Source organism: Tupaia chinensis, unplaced genomic scaffold (assembly GCF_000334495.1).
Source record: "Tupaia chinensis unplaced genomic scaffold, TupChi_1.0 Scaffold000226_1, whole genome shotgun sequence".
NCBI classification, from domain to species: domain Eukaryota; kingdom Metazoa; phylum Chordata; class Mammalia; order Scandentia; family Tupaiidae; genus Tupaia; species Tupaia belangeri.
In genome coordinates this window covers 7,865,295-7,883,672 of record NW_006159701.1, presented here as the reverse complement: position 1 = coordinate 7,883,672, position 18,378 = coordinate 7,865,295, and the positions used below count along the sequence as shown (strand labels likewise).

General features: G+C 42.4%; 1 protein-coding gene and 1 long non-coding RNA gene across 6 annotated transcripts in view; both read left to right on the top strand.

The window, feature by feature from the left end:
* Positions 1–165: 165 nt before the first annotated feature.
* MAPKAPK5 (MAPK activated protein kinase 5) overlaps positions 166–18,378 on the top strand; it is a 36,164-nt gene continuing 17,951 nt past the window's right edge. For 2 of the 5 annotated variants that reach the window (XM_006147980.3, XM_006147979.3), the window contains exons 1-7: positions 166–327; positions 8,481–8,554; positions 9,339–9,414; positions 10,956–11,053; positions 12,074–12,182; positions 14,533–14,622; positions 15,907–16,002. In XM_006147980.3, the coding sequence (XP_006148042.1) occupies positions 292–327; positions 8,481–8,554; positions 9,339–9,414; positions 10,956–11,053; positions 12,074–12,182; positions 14,533–14,622; positions 15,907–16,002 (579 nt within the window). In that variant the 5' untranslated portion in view covers positions 166–291. Of the gene's footprint in view, positions 328–7,670; positions 7,764–8,480; positions 8,555–9,338; positions 9,415–10,955; positions 11,054–12,073; positions 12,198–14,532; positions 14,623–15,906; positions 16,003–18,378 lie in introns of all 5 variants that reach the window. The other 3 variants (XM_006147978.3, XM_006147977.3, XM_027771641.1) reach the window with 2 other exon arrangements.
* On the top strand, positions 335–1,388 carry LOC106734819 (uncharacterized). The gene is made up of 3 exons (XR_001370370.2): positions 335–500; positions 1,024–1,238; positions 1,331–1,388. It is a non-coding gene; the product is annotated as an uncharacterized LOC106734819 (long non-coding RNA).

The window sequence follows — 18,378 nt, the reverse complement described above, 5'->3', positions numbered from 1 at the left end:
CGCCTCGCCCTGCCCCCCGATCCTGTCTCCCCGGCCGGGGATGAGGCCGGGACGCTGCCGTGCCGGGCCCAGCACAAAGGCTTGTCCCCAGGGGCCGCCGCCTCTGCCGCTGCCAGCCTAGCTCAGCCCGCCGAAGCCCGCCGCCCGCTCGGCCTGTGCCCCGGGTCTGCCGGCTGCCGGTCTCCCCGAGGCCCAGGGACCCGAGCTCTGAGCCCTTTGCTCCCTCGGCCGCGGGGGGACCGGGCAGCTTCGCAACCTCCGCTACTCCCGGCCTTGGGGGCCCCGCGGAGTATGTCGGAGGAGAGCGATATGGAGAAAGCCATTAAGGTAAGATGGAGATGTACCCTTCTCCTCCGCTTTGTCCCGTCCTTTTCATCTCGGTTCCAGGCTCAGAAGCGCAGAGAATTTGGAGTGAGAGGTTTCAGCGACTCTCGGGTTTCGACCTCTCCCGGATTCCTTGGACCGCCTTTTACAGTACTGGGGCGAAGGGTGTGGGTAAGGTGGGTCTCCAAAATCCCTGAAGGGGGCCCTACTTCTTTACCTTTGGATCGCTCTCCGAGTGTTGCCGGCATTTGCTACCGGATTGTTTGTTGCAGCAGCTCTGGGAGAGGTGGGTTTTACCCATCCCTCCTGATTCGTTTGAAATCAACCTGGAAAGTGCAGTTTCGGAAGGTGTTGGCGGTTCTCACTCTGCCGTGTGCTTGCTTCTCCTTTTTCTGCTTTCTCTAACCACTTTTCCAAAGGAACTCTGAGTTTATTTAGGAAGAGCTAATAGTGTCTAGCCAAAAGAAAAACAAATAAGTGTTTGAAAGTGACCGAATGAAATGACAAGTTTTCTAAAACTTTTTTATTATTTACAAACAAATTTTTACCTGCTAAATGTCAGTTACCTGTCTTTACAGCTGCAGCTAGGAAGTCAGTCTTATGTAAATTCAACTCTGAAGCTTAGAGTTTGATGAATTATTTTACTTACTTGACAGTGTTAAGTCAGTCTTGCCTTTAAGGATTTCATTTTCTCTTTAGAACAGGCATATCTACTGGCAAACTTGGAGATATTTTAAGACACCGTTACTATCACCAGTAACTGTTTAAGAACTTCTACTTCTGACAGTCTTCTGCGTGATATACATAACTTAAAAGTCATCAGTCATTTCGAAGAAATTTAACTTTTTTTTAAATTTAGCAGAATTTAATTGATCAAAAACAATTTGAATCGAGCAGCCCCAGAATGAAAAAAGGTAACTTTTTAAATGAGTTATTAGTGTATAACATGCATAGTAAGGAATATTGAATTTTAAGTAGTAAAAATAAGCTTTTTTTTTTTTTTCAGAGAGAGAAATTTTTGCTATAGAATGCATAGGCTCGCCAGAGAGACAGAAACAGAAAGCCTGAAATCAGCCCCCCAGGGGGATAGTCACACTGCAATCAGTTCTGCTCCATTCTCTTGGGATTTTGGGCACTCATGGACACACACCTGGTATGAGTTTCAAGCTGCCGGGTCTGGGACTTGAGCTGTGGTCGGTCATGTGGGAGTCAAGTGATATAACCATTACTCCATCTTCTGGTCCCAGTAAGAATAAACATTCTAAAGACTGCTTTGATCTATCCCTTTTTACTCTTCATTCAGATTTTGTTGGTACTTAGTCATGATTTCGTATATGACTGGGTTAGAAATCAAAGCAGTTGGGGCAGATTTTTAAATTCACCAACTATCTTTCTTTAAAGAACTAGCTTATTTAACTTTACTTATTTATTTACTTTAATTTGACCAGAGAGAGACAGTTTGAGAGAGAGAGGGAAAGCAAGAAAGCAACTCGCCAGGTCCAGGACTCGAACAGTGGTTGGCCTTGTGTGAGTCCAGTGCCCTTAACCATTACACCACCAGCTGGCCCCAATTCACCTGCTATTGTGCTGTCCTAGGCAGAGTGCTACAAAACCAGAGTCCTAGATGTCTTTTCTCTCATGGAGTTTATATTCTAGATGGAGTTAAGGAGTGAACATGGCCGGGTGGTTTTAACTAAGAACTACACAGAGAGGGAAGAGCATTGTTTTAAGTATGGCTGTTGGAGAAAGCTTTTCAGAGCTGGGAACATTTGTGTATTGCTCTGAAGGAAATGAAGGAGCCAGCCACTTCTGTTTCAGGGAAGAATATTAGAGGTAGTAGAAGCAGCAAGTGCAAACGCCCTGAAGTATTGTAGAACGAGGGCTGGTGTGATTGAGGAGCAGCAAGTTGGCCTGATTCCACCGGGTCCATGTAGATAGTAGTCCAGAGGCATGATGGCATGCAGAGCACTTAGGGCCTTCTAGGCCATTCAGAGAACTTTGATTCTAATCCTGATTAGTAGAGAATCTAGAGGAGAGTTTTGAGAAAAAGGGGGGCATAGTCTGAGTGAACAAGTAAACAAATAGGGAGGCAATGTTACTTAGTGGTTGTTAAAGTTTCTGTAGGTAGACTCGTGGGTTGAGATCCCAGTCTTGCCATTTGTTAGCTGTGTGCCCTTGAGTAAGTCACTTCACTTCTCTGTCCCTTAGTTTTCTAATACAAAGAAAGGTGATGGAAGCATTCCTCAGTTCATAGGGTTGTTTGAGAATTTAATGCACACGGCCAGCCCTGTGGCCTGGTGGTTAAGGGAGCTAGATCTCTCATGGCTGACTGTGTAGTTCAAATCCTGACCTGGCAGCTTCAAAAGTAGCCTGGGCACGAGTGCCTGTATGCCCAGAATCCTGACAGGATAGAGAGAGGGAGAAGAAAGGGTTGGGGCATGACCATGTACCCAGTTGGGAGGTACTTTCTCCTTCTGTCTCTATCTCTAGTGAGTACAAATGCCCTCTGGCAAATTGAAAAAAATTAAAAAATCACAAATCTATCTAGATATGCTCATAGTAATACCTAACATTTAGTAATAGTTCAATGACTGTTAGCTCATAGCACCTTGTTTTTTTTAGGTTTTTTTTTTTTTTTTAGCCTTTTTTTTTTTTTTTTTTTTTTTTTTTTTTTTTTTTTTTTTTTTGCCATAGGGTGCATGTGCTTACTGGAGCAAAACAGAGGAAGAGGGAAAGTGACATATCATCCCCTGGGAGGATGGCCATACCACAGCCCCTTGGGATTAGGAGCACACACGGACAAATGTCTGTTCATGTCTTTCAGGTTGTAGGGTCCAGGACTTGAACTGCAGAGTTGGCTATGTGAGATTCAGTACCTTAACCACCATGCCACTGCTGGCCCAGCTCACAGCATTTTAAGGGTGCTTTAGAAAGAGTCACAGTCTTCTTCACTTACTGACTACTGTCCAACCTAATTTTCTTACATTTTTGTAGCTTTTCTTCACTAAGCGTACCTGATAGATAATCGATGAATCTTATTAACATGGCATGTCCACAGATTGGTGACGTTGACTCCTTTAGGAGAAAACCAGCATTATATCAAATAGCAGACTCTCATGCTGTGTTAATTGTTTTGCTTTTTGAAATGTATGTATCAAGTAGCAAGCAGTGACACCTATAACATTCAAGGGGACAGCTCTTTTTCTGGCCTCAAACCACAGACAGCCCTTGAACTTCTTCTGTCTGATTGCCTGAGAGTGGACTGAACTTTAAGGTCTCATCCTATTACTCTTAAAAATATCAGAATAAGGGGACGAGCAGATGGCCTAATGGTTACGTCACAGGACTCCCACATGGCCAACCATGGCTCAAGTCCCAGACCTGGAGGCTTGAAAGTCATATTGGGCGCATGTGCGTGCCCAAAATCCCGAGAGGAGAATGGAGAGGGGATTGCAGCATGGCCATCCTCCCCCGGGGGGTGATTTCTCACTTTCTATCTTTCTGTCTCTCCAGCAAGTGCAGGTGCTTTATAACAAAAATCCCTCTCCAAAAAAAAAAAAATCAAATAAGATCAGGTGTCTGTAACTGAAGGCTTTGTCTTTCCCCATCCTTCTCTACTTCTCTACTTCCAGAGCCGTGTGATGTTTCTGTTCCCATTGCACTTGTCTAAACTTGGAGAATAAACATTTTGGGATTAGAGATTTCCACATATTGTCTTCTTATATGTAACAATTTTTTTTTTTGGACAGGTTTTTGCTACAGGGCATGTGCACTCACCAGAGAGACAGAGACGGAGAGACAGAAAGCGAGAAATCACCCCCCAGGGGGGATGGCCACGCCACGATCCCTTCTCCTCCATTCTCCTCTTGGGATCTTGGGAACACATGCACACGTGCCTGGCGTGAGTTTAAGCCATCGGGTCCAGGACTTGAACTGCAATTGACTACATGGGAGTCCAGTGACATAGCCATTACGCTAACTGCTGGTCCCACAAAATGTTAATATTTGATGAGCTCAATGAAAATGTATTTCCTTAGTTATATATATATATTTTTTTTTTGGAGAGGTTTTTGCTATAGGGCGTGTGTGCTCGCCAGACAGAGAGAGACATAGAGACAGAAAGCGAGAAATCACCCCCCAGGGGGGATGGTCACGCCGCAATCCCTTCTCCTCCATTCTCCTCTCGGGATCTTGGGCACGCACGCATACGCGCCTGGCGTGAGTTTTAAGCCACCGGGTCCGGGACATGAACCGCGGTTGACTACGTGGGAGTCCAGCGACATAGCCATTACGCTAACTGCTGGTTCCCAGTTATATTATTTTTTTTAAGGGAATCTGGATCCCACATGGCTAAGTACTGCTTGAATCCTGGCCCCTTGGGAAACATGGTGTGCACATGTGCATGTGTACCTCAAAGTCCAGTAGGGAGAGATGGAGAAGGGATTGTGATGTGACCACCCCTACCAGGGGATGGTTTCTCTGTGTCTTTCTGTGTTTGTTGGCTATGTGAGAACAAGCTTCATTAGCCTCTAGGTTATGGGCCTGGCCCAGTCTATAATTTTCTTATGATGCCTGTTTCTAGTTTTGGCATGAATCTAACTTTAGATTCATATTAGCCTGTGTTTTCTGGAAGAGTTTGTGGAGGATTGATATTCCCTTTTTTTGGGGGGGGGGGGGGTTTTTGCTGTAGGGCACGTGCATTCACCAGAAAGACAGAGACAGAAAGTGAGACATCACCCCGCAGGGAGATGGCCACGCCGCAATCCTTTCTTCTCCATTCTCCTCTTGGAATCCTGGGCACACATGTACAGGCACGTGAGTTTAACCACCAGGTCCGGAACCCGAACCACGGTTGACTACATGGGAATCTAGCGACATAGTCATTACTCCATCTGCTGGTCCAAGTATTCCTTTAAGTCAGTGGTTCTCAGTGGCAGAGGGTGGGGGTGATTTTCTCTCTTGGGAGACATTTGGCAGTGTCTAGGGAATGTTTTGGTTGTCAAAATTGACTTAGGATACAGCTGGCATTTAGTGAGTACAGTCAAGAAATGCTGCTGACCATCCTACAGTTCACAGGACAACCACAGGACCTGTGCAGTTAACCCTTGATTACTGGAATGGTTCTGGATGGGGAGACCAGAGCCATAAGTTCTAGTCTTGCTAGTGCCTGTCAAGTGCTTTGTGTCTGGGACAGGCACCTTAACCCTGATGTGCAGTTTTTCAGAAGGCAGTGTGTGTATTGATCTTAATAGTTCTCCCTAACATCCCTTCATCATCTGACTTTCATCTGCCTTTCTAGTCATTAATCCCACAGTTACTGAACTTTTTTTTTTTTTGAGAGGTTTTTGCCATAGGGCACGTGCACTCGCCAGAGACAGAGACAGAGAGACAGAAAGCGAGAAATCACCCCCCAGAGGGGATGGCCACGCCGCAATCCCTTCTCTGTTCTCCTCTCGGGATCTTGGGCACACACACACATGTGCCCAGCGTGTGTTTTAAGCCACCAGGTCCGGGACGCGAACCGCACTTGACTACATGGGAGTTCAGCGACATAGCCATTACGCTAACTGCTGGTCCCCAGTTAACTGAACATTTACCATATGCTGAGAACCTTTCTTAAGAAATGGGCAGCAGAAACGGGGAGATGAAGGCTCGCCAAAGCCAGCTTTATATACTTGTATATTCACTGGGCAGGAGCTCCGTTTTCATCTCTGAATTTAGCCTGGTGTCTGGCACATACTAACTGCTCAGTAAGTGTATATTACATGAGCAGATATCCCATTTATGTATACCAGGGATCTGAATTCTAGTGCTAAATATGGTTTACCAGATTTCCATTGCTACAAAACAATTTGGAAGACTTACAGGTTTTGGCCTGAATTTTTAAGGTCTGCAGTTGGTTTCCTATTTTGTCAGTGGAACCCTGCAAAAAAATGAATTTTAGACTATCATGATTTAAATAGATGACTTTCTTATCTAAAAATATATGGCAACAGAAGCTCAGCATGTAGTGACTTGCCAGGAATCCCATAAAAACTTTCATTAAACTGTAGAAGCTGTATCCTGAACTATTGTAAGTTGTTTTTAGAAAGATACAGTTACACCATGAGTGTGACAGAATATCTTTGTATTCAAAATGGTGCTGTTGAAAATTAGGTAAGTTTACTATATTTGCTATTTGATTTGAACTTTTAAGTCTTAATTTATTCAGTTACGCCAGCAATTTGATCAGCTTGTTCAAGCATAGCAGCCATATATGTGACCAGTATTTCTGGAATATCAGAAAATATCCTTGACCATGTAGCAAAGAGACGTTTTGTTGCTGAAGCATTTTGGAAGAATATCTTCCTGGGCCTGGCCTGTGGCCTGGTGGTTAAGGGAGCTGGATCCTACATGACTGACTGCATGATTGGAGTCTTGGACCTGGTAGCTTGAAAAACATGCCAGGTGTATGTGCGTGTGTGCTCGAATTCCTGAAAAGAGGGAGAAATAGAGGGGAATGGGTTGTGGTGTGACCACACTCCATGGGTGGTGTCCCCTGCCCCCTGCTTCCCCCCACCCCCCACCCGGTTCTCCGACAAATGCATGCACCTTCTAGCAGATTTAAAGTAATAATATTAAGGGACCAGCAGTTAGCGTAATGGCTAGGTCGTTGAACTCCCATGTAGTCAACTCAAGCCGGGCACATGTGTGTGCGTGTGCCCAAGATTCCAAGAGGACAATGGAGGAGAAGGGATTGCAGTGTGGCTATCCCCCCTGGGGGTTGATTTCTTGCTTTCTGTCTCTCTGGCAAGTGTATGTACCCTGCAGAAAAAAAAAAAAAGTAGTGATAATAATATCTTCCCTCCACACTCTCAAAAAAGCATTAATTTTCTACTCAAGTGGACCTTGTAGATGGACTGGATAATAATTTCTTTTTATTCTGAAGTTTTTGCTTTCTTATTGGAAAACAAAGCCTAACCAAGTCATTCAGACAAAATGTCTAATTATGAAGTCCTATAGTCCTGTAGAACATAAAGCTCTCCTTATCAGATTCCTAGAAGACGAGACGTTGAGTGATGAATTGGTTGTTCCACCTCTGCTCAATGACTTAGCTTTTTTTTTTAACTAATCTTTTTTTTTTAATTTTTATTTATTCATTCATTTATTTTAATTTGACCAGAGAGATACAGAGAGAGAGAGAGAGAAAGTGGGAAAGCAAGCCACCAGGTCCAGGACTTGAACTGGGGTCAGCCACGTGGGAGTGTCCAGCGCCTTAACCACCACGCCACCTGCTGGTCCCTTAGCTTTTTTTTTTAAATAGATCATAATTTATTTTTAACACCCATCATGCTATGAATTCATAGGGAATGGGTTCCAGAGGCTCCGGCTCCTTCCCATTGGTTCTTACAAAGTGTGCTGCTCTGGGTGGAGCAGGCTGGCGCTTCAGTTGAACCCAGGTACCTTTCTCTTTGGCTTCCTTCATTTTCTGGTCATTTTGCTTCACACATTCTAGGAAGCTATCTCTGCTTTTAGAATGCTTAATATGCTCAATATGCACATTAATTCTCTTGGCAAGAATCTCTCCCATAACTTGTTTATAACAATGCCAGCAGCATGCTGGTAACATTGTAGACCCTTCCAGTTTTGCCAGGGTAACATTTGTGAGGCATTCCTTTTTGAACAGTACTGTTCCCTTGATGTCAACAATACCACCTTTCTTATAGATTTGCATGTATGTTGCCAAAGGAACCACTCCATGTTTTGTAAAAGGCCTAGAGAACATGTATTGGGTGCTTCCTTCTTTGCCATGTGTTTGTCATTTTGGTAAATTACTGGAAGATGGCGATCACAGCCAAAAGACTCCTTTTTTTTTTTTTTAAGAGAGATTTTTGCTGTAGGGCACATGTGCTCGCCAGAGAGACAAAAAGTGAGAAATCACCCCCATGGGGGATGGCTATGTTGCAGTCCCTTCACCTCCACTGTCCTCTTGGGATTTGGGGTCACATATATACACGAGCCTGGTGTGGGTTTTAAGCTGCCAGCTCTGGGACTTGAATCGCCATCGACTATGTAGGAGTCCAGCAATGTAATCATTACACCATCTGCTGGTCCCAGTGATTCAGCTTTATAATTGAGAAATCATTTTCTGCCGTTCTCTGCTTTTATTTTAATAGGAAACCTCGATTTTAGAAGAATACAGTATCAACTGGACTCAGAAACTGGGAGCTGGAATTAGTGGTCCAGTTAGGTAAGAGACCTGTGTGACAATTATGGCAAAATTGTTCTGAGATGGGCCATTTAAAACTTGACTTGAATTAGAAGTATCAGATATGCTAGATTTGAGTTGTATCTTTAACAGTAGAGGGTTTCATGTTAGGCTTTTTCTCTACATTTAGAAATAGAGTTAAGTGGGGACTAGCAATTAGCATACTGGCTGTGTTGCGTAACTCCCATATAGCTGACTGTGGTTCGAGTTCTGGACCCGGTGGCTTAAACTCACGCCGGGCACATGTGCATGCATGCCCAAGATCCCAAGAGGAGAATGGAGGAGAAGGGATTGCGGTGTGGCCATCCTTCCTGGGGGGTGATTTCTCGCTGTCTGTCTGTCTCTGTCTTTCTGACAAGCGCATGTGCCCTGTAGCAATAAAAAACCAAACCAAAACAAAAAAACTTCTCCAAAAAAAAAAAAAGAAAAGAAAAGAAATAGAGTTCAGTGAAATATGGAATTATTTGTGATGTTGAGACTGGGACCACTGAGAGTCACCTCTAGCCAGTAGAGGCCATTATTTCCACACTGGACTGTGGCTGTGAGTTGACAATGTGTGGATAGAGCTGAGGCCCCAAGCATTGGCGGCTGGGAAGGGGGCTAAGATGCTTCTCTGCAGTGTCACCTGCTAGCCCTGGGGACAGGTTTGTTTTAATGCACCTGAATATATCCTTTATTAGAAGTATAATTCTCAGAGAACAGATTTGTTAGATTGATTTTGACTGTAACATAAATAATCTGATTTTTTTTTTTCCTCCTAACCTAGAGTCTGTGTGAAGAAATCTACTCAAGAACGGTTTGCACTGAAAATCCTTCTCGATCGTCCAAAAGCTAGAAATGAAGTATGGACTTTAGTTGCCCTGATTTGCCTAAATATTTGAAGTGCCTAAGAATAGTTCATTTGAGAAGGCAGTTTCCTAGAGAGACTACAGAGATGCATAAAGCGTTTTTTGTCTATTTGTAGCACTCTTGCCAGTTCATGTTATTGTTATAAAGTATTTTAAGATCCGTCAGTACCAAGGACAGTTATTAAAGTCTTGTGTTCCTTCAGCTACCTCTTGTTCTTTTTTAATTACTATGATTACGTACCCTGACATAATCAGGTTTACTTTAGTCTTTTTCTATTGAAAAAGGTGCTCGAAGGATGGGGATAAAATAGTATTGGCAAGGATCAGGTGAATGGTGTGTAGAAAGTGATGCTATAGGAGGTCTCTGAGAACAAGTTTTAAATTAAAAAATATATATGTATATATTGGTGGGCCAACAGGTGGCATGGTGGTTAAGGCACTGGATCCCACTTGGCTGACTGCATGTTCAAGTCTGGGGCCCAGTTGCTTGAAAATCATGCTGGGCACATGGGTGCATGCACCCAACATCTCTAGAGAAGAAAGGACTGTGGCGTGGCTATCCTTCCTAGGGGGTAATTTCTCACTTTCCCTCTCTGTCTCTGGTGAGCACACATGCCCTATAGTAAAAATTGAAAAAAGAAATGTATATATACACACACAGAGGTTTTTTGTTATAGGGCACATGTGCTCGCCAGGGAGACAGAAAGCGAGAAATCACCCCTCAGAGGGGATGGCCACGCCGCAATCCCTTCTCTTCCATTCTCCTCTCGGGATGTTGGGCACACATGCACATGTGGTGTGAGTTTAAGCCACCGGATCTGTGACTTGAACCATGGTCAATTACATGGGAGTCTAGCAACATAGCCGTTATGCCAATTGCTAGTCTCCACGCATATATATTTTTAAATTTATATGTATATTTTAAAATTAAATGAGTATTTTAAATGAGTAATTTTTGAAATAAAATGACTCATTTTCTGATTTTTGTACTTTCTAATAGGACAATAGTAGGTAAATCTGTTAGCAGAATTTTTAATTCATAGAGCATTAAGGAAATAATGTGTGTATGAAAAACACTTTTTTTTTAAACTGCCAAAGTGCATGTGTTCTCATAAAAATGGGTGGAGCCACCCCCAATGGGGTGTGGTCATGCTGCAATCCTTTCTTGTCCATTTCTACACCCTGTTGGGATTTTGGGCATGAACACACACACTTCTGGTGTGTTTTTCGAGTCACTGAGGCAAGGATTCAAACCATAGTTAGCTATTTTGGTTCCCTTCGCCACTAGGTCACTGAGCTGGCCCCAAAACACTGTTTTTTTATTGGGTTGTCTCACATATTTTTTCTGTTTTTCTATGCAAAAATGCATCATGACTTTTCTGACAACCCAATACATCATTCTAGGAGATAAGGTTTTTACTGTAATAGGCTTATATTCCCTTATACATAATGTGGTCAGCTTTTTGGGGGAGGTTTGCAAAGCAAATATTGGTATCCCTATGTGCAGAAACATTTCTTACTCTGTTCTCTTTAAGGTACGTCTACACATGATGTGTGCCACACACCCAAATATAGTTCAGATTATTGAAGTGTTTGCTAACAGTGTACAGTTTCCTCATGAATCCAGCCCCAGGTAAGACTTCATGATGTCATCATCGCATATTCCTATATAGGCCAAGGCATAGTGTAGTCTTCCACTCTTTATGCTTTCTCTCCCCTTTTTCTTATACTCTCTCTTTTTACCTTCTCCCTCTTTCTGTATTTTAGAAAATTTTAAACATTTATAAGACAGTCAGAATTACATTAAGAATCTTTAAGTACTCATTACCTAACCTCAATAGTTAACCATCTCCTAGCTGACCTTGTTTTATCTACACCCCATCCACGAGCCTGGTCCCCTTGTTTATTTTGATTATGTTCTCTTTTTAAAACATTTAATGTGGAATATAAACAGATTCTATTTCAAATCAGTAAAAGGGACCCCAATGTTATTCTAGGCAGTTTTAGAGGATGATATCCAACAAGCTCTTACTTCTTAGTCTGATTTCCTTTTGAAAGAGGAAATCAACATTATTCTTTTAGCTCCCAAGTGCAAACACATTGGGTGGCATTCCAAGTCCCATCTGTGGAATCCAAAATTAAATAAGATATGGTTTCTTTTAGGCAGACTGAGACGTAAACCTGCCATAGCCATGTGACGGGCACTAAGGACAGGCAGCCTTGGCTATTCTGAGTTTACAAAGGAGGGGAGATGCTAATTGTTTTTGAGAAGTGAAGTATCTCACAGAGGCTCTGTGGAAGCTAGGACTTGAGGGAGCATAGGAATTCGCTAAGTGGAAAAAAAGATGGGATTTCAGAACTAAAGAAACCAAATGATTATTTTTCACAACTCTGCTCTGTTGGTGAAAGCATTTGGATGGAAGCTGGAAACATTTATATAAAAAAAATGGTAAACAAAATTCACAAGATATTTTTTTTTTGAGAACATGAGAATTTTTATTCTTTATTTAGTAGCCGTGTTACCTTGGATTTAGAAAGTGGTTACACACTTTGAGGATGAGATATCTTTAGGTCAGCTTCTTGATGTTTCAGGGGTTTTTTGGTTGTTTTTTTTTTTTTTTTAAACTTAACAAAATCAAATGCTTTCAAACAGGGCTCGACTCTTAATTGTAATGGAGATGATGGAAGGGGGAGAGCTATTTCACAGAATCAGCCAGCACCGGCACTTTACAGAGAAGCAAGCCAGCCAAGTAACAAAGCAGGCAAGTCAACCCCAGGTACCAGTCACACCGCCAACAGTGTTGGTTAACAAGTGCAATTTTATTGGGGAGGGGAGTAAAGAAAACTTAAAGAAAAGCTTTATTTGACTTCTCATTGCCTGCTTTGTTATATGATCAGAAAAGATGTTTTGATAGGAGAAGTGTGACTCTTTATGGAGGGTGTGTGTGGGGGGACACACTGTATTCTTTATTGGTTGTCAGCTGTTTTCTGAGGTCCATTGTGAGATTTAAATAAATTCTGGGAAAAAGGTCATCTTAACTCCTTTGTAGACTGTAGGTACCTGCAGACACGTAGCTTCTAAACGCTGTTATTGCATTCTGAGATACAGTGCTGCTGACCCACCTGAAAGCTCGTATGGTATACAGATACGTCCTGAGACAGTCGTACATAAGATGCAGCTTGCTTACAAGTCACCTTGTGTTTCTTCAGGTTTTAATAGTATTCTAAGATCTTTGTAATTCTGGATTTTTCCCTAGAGTATAGTTTCTCTATTTTTTTTTTTTGTTTGTTTGTTTGTTTGTTTTTAGTTTCTCTATTTTGACATCATATTTTATTGTTGTAGAAAGGATGTTTTTTAGGATTATTTATTTTAACTTTATTTATTATTATTTTCCAATCTGACCAGAGACAGAGAAAGAGGGAAAGTGAAAAAGGAAGCCACCAGGTTTGAGACTTGAACCATGGTAGGCCATGTGGGAGTCCAGTCCCTTTAACTACCATGCCATCTGCTGGCCCTGCTGTAGAAAGGGTTTATGTCACAGATAATACTAGGAATTGAATGGTTAATAACCTTTGTGGAGGAGAAAAGCTAAATGCCAGGCAAGTCCATCAGCAAAGTAGAAAACATAAGCCCAGTTCATTCTTTTATTTTTTAAATTACTATTTATTTATTTAATTCTTTTTTATTTATTTATTTATTTTTTGAGAGAGAGTTCTTTTTAACTATAGGGTAGGTGCTGCGCTCACCAGAAAGACAGACAGAAAGTAAGAACTCACCTCCCAGGAGGGATGTCCATACCACAGTCCCTTCTCTTTGGATCCTGGGCACGTACATACAAGCCCAGCATGAGTTTAAGCCACCGGGTCTGGGACTCGAACCGTGGTCGACTACATGGTAGTCCAGCACGTAGCCATTACGCCAACTGCTGGTCCTAATTATTTTATTCCATTTTTTATTGTTATTTATTTATTTATTTTTAAATTTATTTATTTTAATTTGACCAGAGAGGGACAGAATGAGAGCAAGAGAGAGAAAATGAGAAAACAAGCTGCAGGTCCAGGACTCAAACCACTGTTGGCCATCTGGGAGTCCAGCACCCTAAATCACCATGCCACTAGCCAGCCCCTATTTGTTTATAGTTTGATGAGAGAGAGAGAAAGAGAGAGAGAGAGAGAGGAGGGGAGGAGGGAGGGAGGGAGGGGGAGAGAGAGAGAAAGGGAAAGCAAGAAATGAAGCTGCCAGGTCCAGGACTCGACCTGTGGTCGGCCATGTGGGAATCCAGCACCCCTAACCATTATGCCACCTGCTGGCTCCTCCCAATTCATTAGTAATAAAAAGCTCTTTCAAATTTTCCATGAGCCTCATGCATCTTTGGATGCCCCCTTCCTGGCAGGGAAGAATTGCTATTAGGATTGTGGAGAAAATTTCATACTTAAGAGTTGAAGAATAGTAGAGTCTGTTCTATTTAACTTTTTTTATTACACCTTTTCTTTTTCAAATATTATAACAAAAAGATGAGCCCTGGTAATTTTGCAAAAATCCTTTAAATTTACACAGACAGGCAACGTTTTTACCAAGTGGGATGAACAGATTGTAACTTCAACTAGAAAATTTCAGTCACTGACTTTGTGAAGGCAGAGCTTGCTGGTCAGCTCCCTGAAAGGGAGATCCCATGAAGGTCAGCAGGTCTCTTCTGAGTCAGGAGTCCTGCTGCCACCCTGCTGGGGAAGCCACCCCACAGAAGGCTGCACAGCTCAGCATTTGCTCTGCAGTGTCTGCCACATCTCAAATGAATGAAAGTAGGAGCATTTCGAATTTCCCATGGGAAATTGTATGGAATTTCACCATCAGTTTGTCCTGACGGAATTTGTTTTACTGTGGTATTTTTCTTTTTGTTTAACAATATACAGGTTGCAGTTAAACTAAGCTTAATTCCTTTCCCTTCCTTGGTACCTCAAATCTTACTTAATTTCTGCTTTAATATCGAAACCAACTACTATCTTAATTGACTTAATGAAGGTTTGTTTTTTAACATCCTGAGTTTTCTGCACCAGGGGTATTGAAGATTGCTCTTTTCTAACAGGCAGTTGGTCTGCTGTGTTCTTTTTCAGATAGCTTTGGCTCTACAGCACTGTCACTTGTTAAACATTGCACACAGAGACCTCAAGCCTGAAAATCTGCTTTTCAAGGATAACTCTTTGGTGAGGAGACTGGTTCTTATTTTTATTATTTATTTATTTATTAGATAATAAAAAAAGCATAGGTGCTTGCCAGCAAGAGCAAAAGCATCTACTCCCCATGGGTCATGGCCACACTGCATTCTTTTTCCTCCATTCCTTCTTCCCTTTAGGATTTTAGGCACACATGTACATAGGCCATTGTGTTTTCAAACCACCAGGTGATACTCAGACTGTAGTTGGCCACATGAGGTCTGGTTCCCTGTCACAGCACGTAACCACTCTGCTATAGGCCAGCCCAGAGGAATGCTTTGCTGCATCTTAGTGCTGCCCCTCTTGACACAGGGTATGTTCAAGAGTGGTCTGTATGTTTGTAGTGCTCTGAACCCATAGTGAGGAGACAGTAGGCTACAGTGCTTCCAACAGCTTATTTCTTCCATTTGTTCCCTTTCTAGAGGCTCAGAGAAATTAACGTGTACTCCTGACATTGATAATTCTGGATGATACTGATGTTTTTGTGGTACTAAAAATTTTCGGTATTTGGGGGCTGCTGGGCAGGGTCAGGCACCTGCATTCTGTTGTATCTTACTCTTAGACTGAAGTTTCATTTGCTCTTAACTCTCAACGTAGTGTGTTTTCCACCAGCCCTGACTCCTGACCCCTGCATCATGTCCCACCACACAAGTGGCCCTGACTGTCATGAAGCTTAAGGTTGACTTATTTTATTATTGCCAAAGGGCATTTGTGCTTGCCAGAGAGAGAGACGGAAACAGATAGGGAGAGGGCAAAAGCAACCCCCAAACAGGGCATAATCATGTTACAATCCCTCCTCTGCTTCTCACGCTGTTAGGATTTCGGGCACACTTGCACATGTACCCAGTGCATTTCCTAAGCTACCTAGGCTGAGATCCTAACCATACTTGGCCATGTGGGATTCTGCTTTCTCCATCATTAGGCTGTGGGCTGGCCCATCATGACTGATGTGAAATGTGAAGCAGCACCCTGGATTGATGAGAGGTGATGGGCCCACAGAGCGGAGGGACAGTAGCAAGACCTTGTTTTAGTACTTGTTTTGGTACAAGTTATAAAATATGACTGTGTGACTGGGTAAAAGTTCTTGATTCTATAATAATGAGGACAGTTCCTCACTGTAAATCATTGACTCCAGGTTTGGGGACATGTTAATCATAGGCTTAGGTCTCAGCTGGAAACTTGTACTCAGCTCAGGGTACCATGTCTTCCACCTGGATTTTCTTTTCATGCTTACTGAGAATTCCAGAGTAGTGAATCCCATTTGATTTATTCCAGGATGCTCCAGTTAAGTTGTGTGACTTTGGATTTGCCAAAATTGACCAAGGTGACTTGATGACACCCCAGTTCACCCCTTACTATGTAGCACCTCAGGTAAGCTTGTGCTGTTTCTGCTCTAAGATGTGTCACTGAGCTGCCTATAGACTCCTTCCTTCTGTTCTGTAGCATGAATAAATCCTTATTATAAATGGGAAGGGAGGAACTGAGGCTCAGAAACCTAGAGGTTGCTTCCTGTGCGGTAGAGTTTTTTCTTTTAAAATTAACCTTATTGAGGTATAGTATAGAGCTATGATTTACGTGCAGTAAAATCCTCCTACTTCAGTTAGATATAGTTTGAGTTTTGAAAAGTGCATAGCCCATGTGACCACCACCACAATGAGGATCCGGAATGTTTCCATCACTTCATGAACTGCCTGTGCCCTTTCCACCAGGCCACTCCCTGGGTCCCTGGCAACTACTGATTTGCTTTTGGTCATTATTGGTTAGGTTTGCCTGTTGCAGGATTTTGTCAAAATGGGATCACAGATATTTTATGTCTTTTTTTTTTTTTTGCTTAGCTGCATGTATTAGTAGTTAGTTCCTTTTTATTACTTATAATATTCCATTTTATGGCTAAACCACATTTGTTTTTCCATTGACTGACTGGTGGCCATTTTGGGTTGTTTCCTGTTTCTTGCTATTATGAAGAAAACTGATAGGAATATTCATGTACAAATTTGGGGGAATATATTTTTCTCCCCATAATTATCTTTTCTTTAGATGTTTCTTTTTATGTTTCTACCAGAAGCATTTAAGAATTCCAGTTGTGGGACCAGTGGGTGGCATGGTTAAGGTGCTGGACACTCCCACGGCTTACCATGGTCAAGTCCTGACCTGATGACTTGCTTTCTCACTTTCCCTCTCTCTCTGTGTGCCTCTTTTTGGCCAAATTAAAATGAATGAATAAATAAAAATGAAAAAAAAATCCAGTTGCTTCATGTTTTTACTAATGCCTCATGTTTGTCAGTATTTATAATCTTAGTCATTCTGCCTAGGTACATAGTGTTTTTTCTTTATAGATTTAATTATAATATTTTCCTGATGGCCACTGTTTGAGCATTTGTTTTCATTTCTTTATTGGTAATTCTATTGTGAAATTTTCCCTTTTTTATTGTTGGTTTATCCCTTCTTTTTTTTTTTTTTTTGGAGGCTTTTGCTATAGGGCGCATGTGCTTGCCAGAAAGAGAGAGACAGAAAGCGAGAAATCACCCCCCAGGGGGGATGGTCACACCTCAATCCCTTCTCCTCCATTCTCCTCTCGGGATCTTGGGCACGCACACATGCACACGTGCCTGGCATGAGTTTAAGCCACTGGGTCCAGGACTCAAACTGCAGTCGACTACATGGGAGTCCAGCGACATAGCAATTATGCCAACTGCTGGTCCCCATTGTTAGTTTATCATATAATTGAGGTATAAAATTTTTAAAAAATAGTCTAGATATGAGTTCTTTGTCATGTAACTGTTCTGTTTCTTTTTTTTTTTTTTGGAGAGGTTTTCTTTCGCTATAGGGCGCGTGTGCTCGCCAGACAGAGAGACATAGAGACAGAAAGCGAGAAATCACCCCCCAGGGGGGATGGTCACACCTCAATCCCTTCTCCTCCATTCTCCTCTCGGGATCTTGGGCACGCATGCACATGCGCCCGGCGTGAATTTTAAGCCAATGGGTCCGGGACGTGAACCGCGGTCGACTACATGGGAGTCCAGCGACATAGCCATTACGCTAACTGCTGGTTCCCATGTTCTCTTAATTTCTTAACTGCTGCTCTAAGAATTGCCATACACTTAGTGGCTCTAAACAATACACATTAGGCCAGCAGGTGGCACAGAGGTTAAGGTGACTGGATCCCACATGGCTGATCGCACAGTTCAAGTCCTTCAACTGGTGGCTTGAAAAACATGTGGGGTGCATGCATGTCCAAAATCCCAAGAGGAGAATGGAGAAGAAACTGTGACATGGCTATCCCCCAAGAGAGGTGTTTTCTTATGTTCCCTTTCTCTCTGTCTCCTGCAAATGCACATGCCTGATAGCAAACTAAAAACAAAACAGAAATACCAAGAAACAAAAACAATGCACATATTGCAGCCCTAGAGATACAAAGAGTGAAATGGTACTCAGTGAGCTATTATCAAGGTGTTGGCTGGGTGGTGTTTCTTCTGGAGGCTCTAGTGAGAATTAATTCCTTACCTTTTCCAGCTTTTAGAGGTTGCATTCATTGTTTGGCTTATGGCTTCTTCATCAAAGCTGGTCATGTAGCATCTGCTGATCTCTATGACTTTGACCCGCCTGCTTTCCTGTTAGAAAGACCCTTATGATTACATTGGGCTGAACTGGATAAACCCCACTCTAGGATCATTCATCAAATCTGCAAAGGGTAACATACCCACAGTTTTTTTTTTTTTTTTTTTTTTTTGAGAGAGATTTTCACTG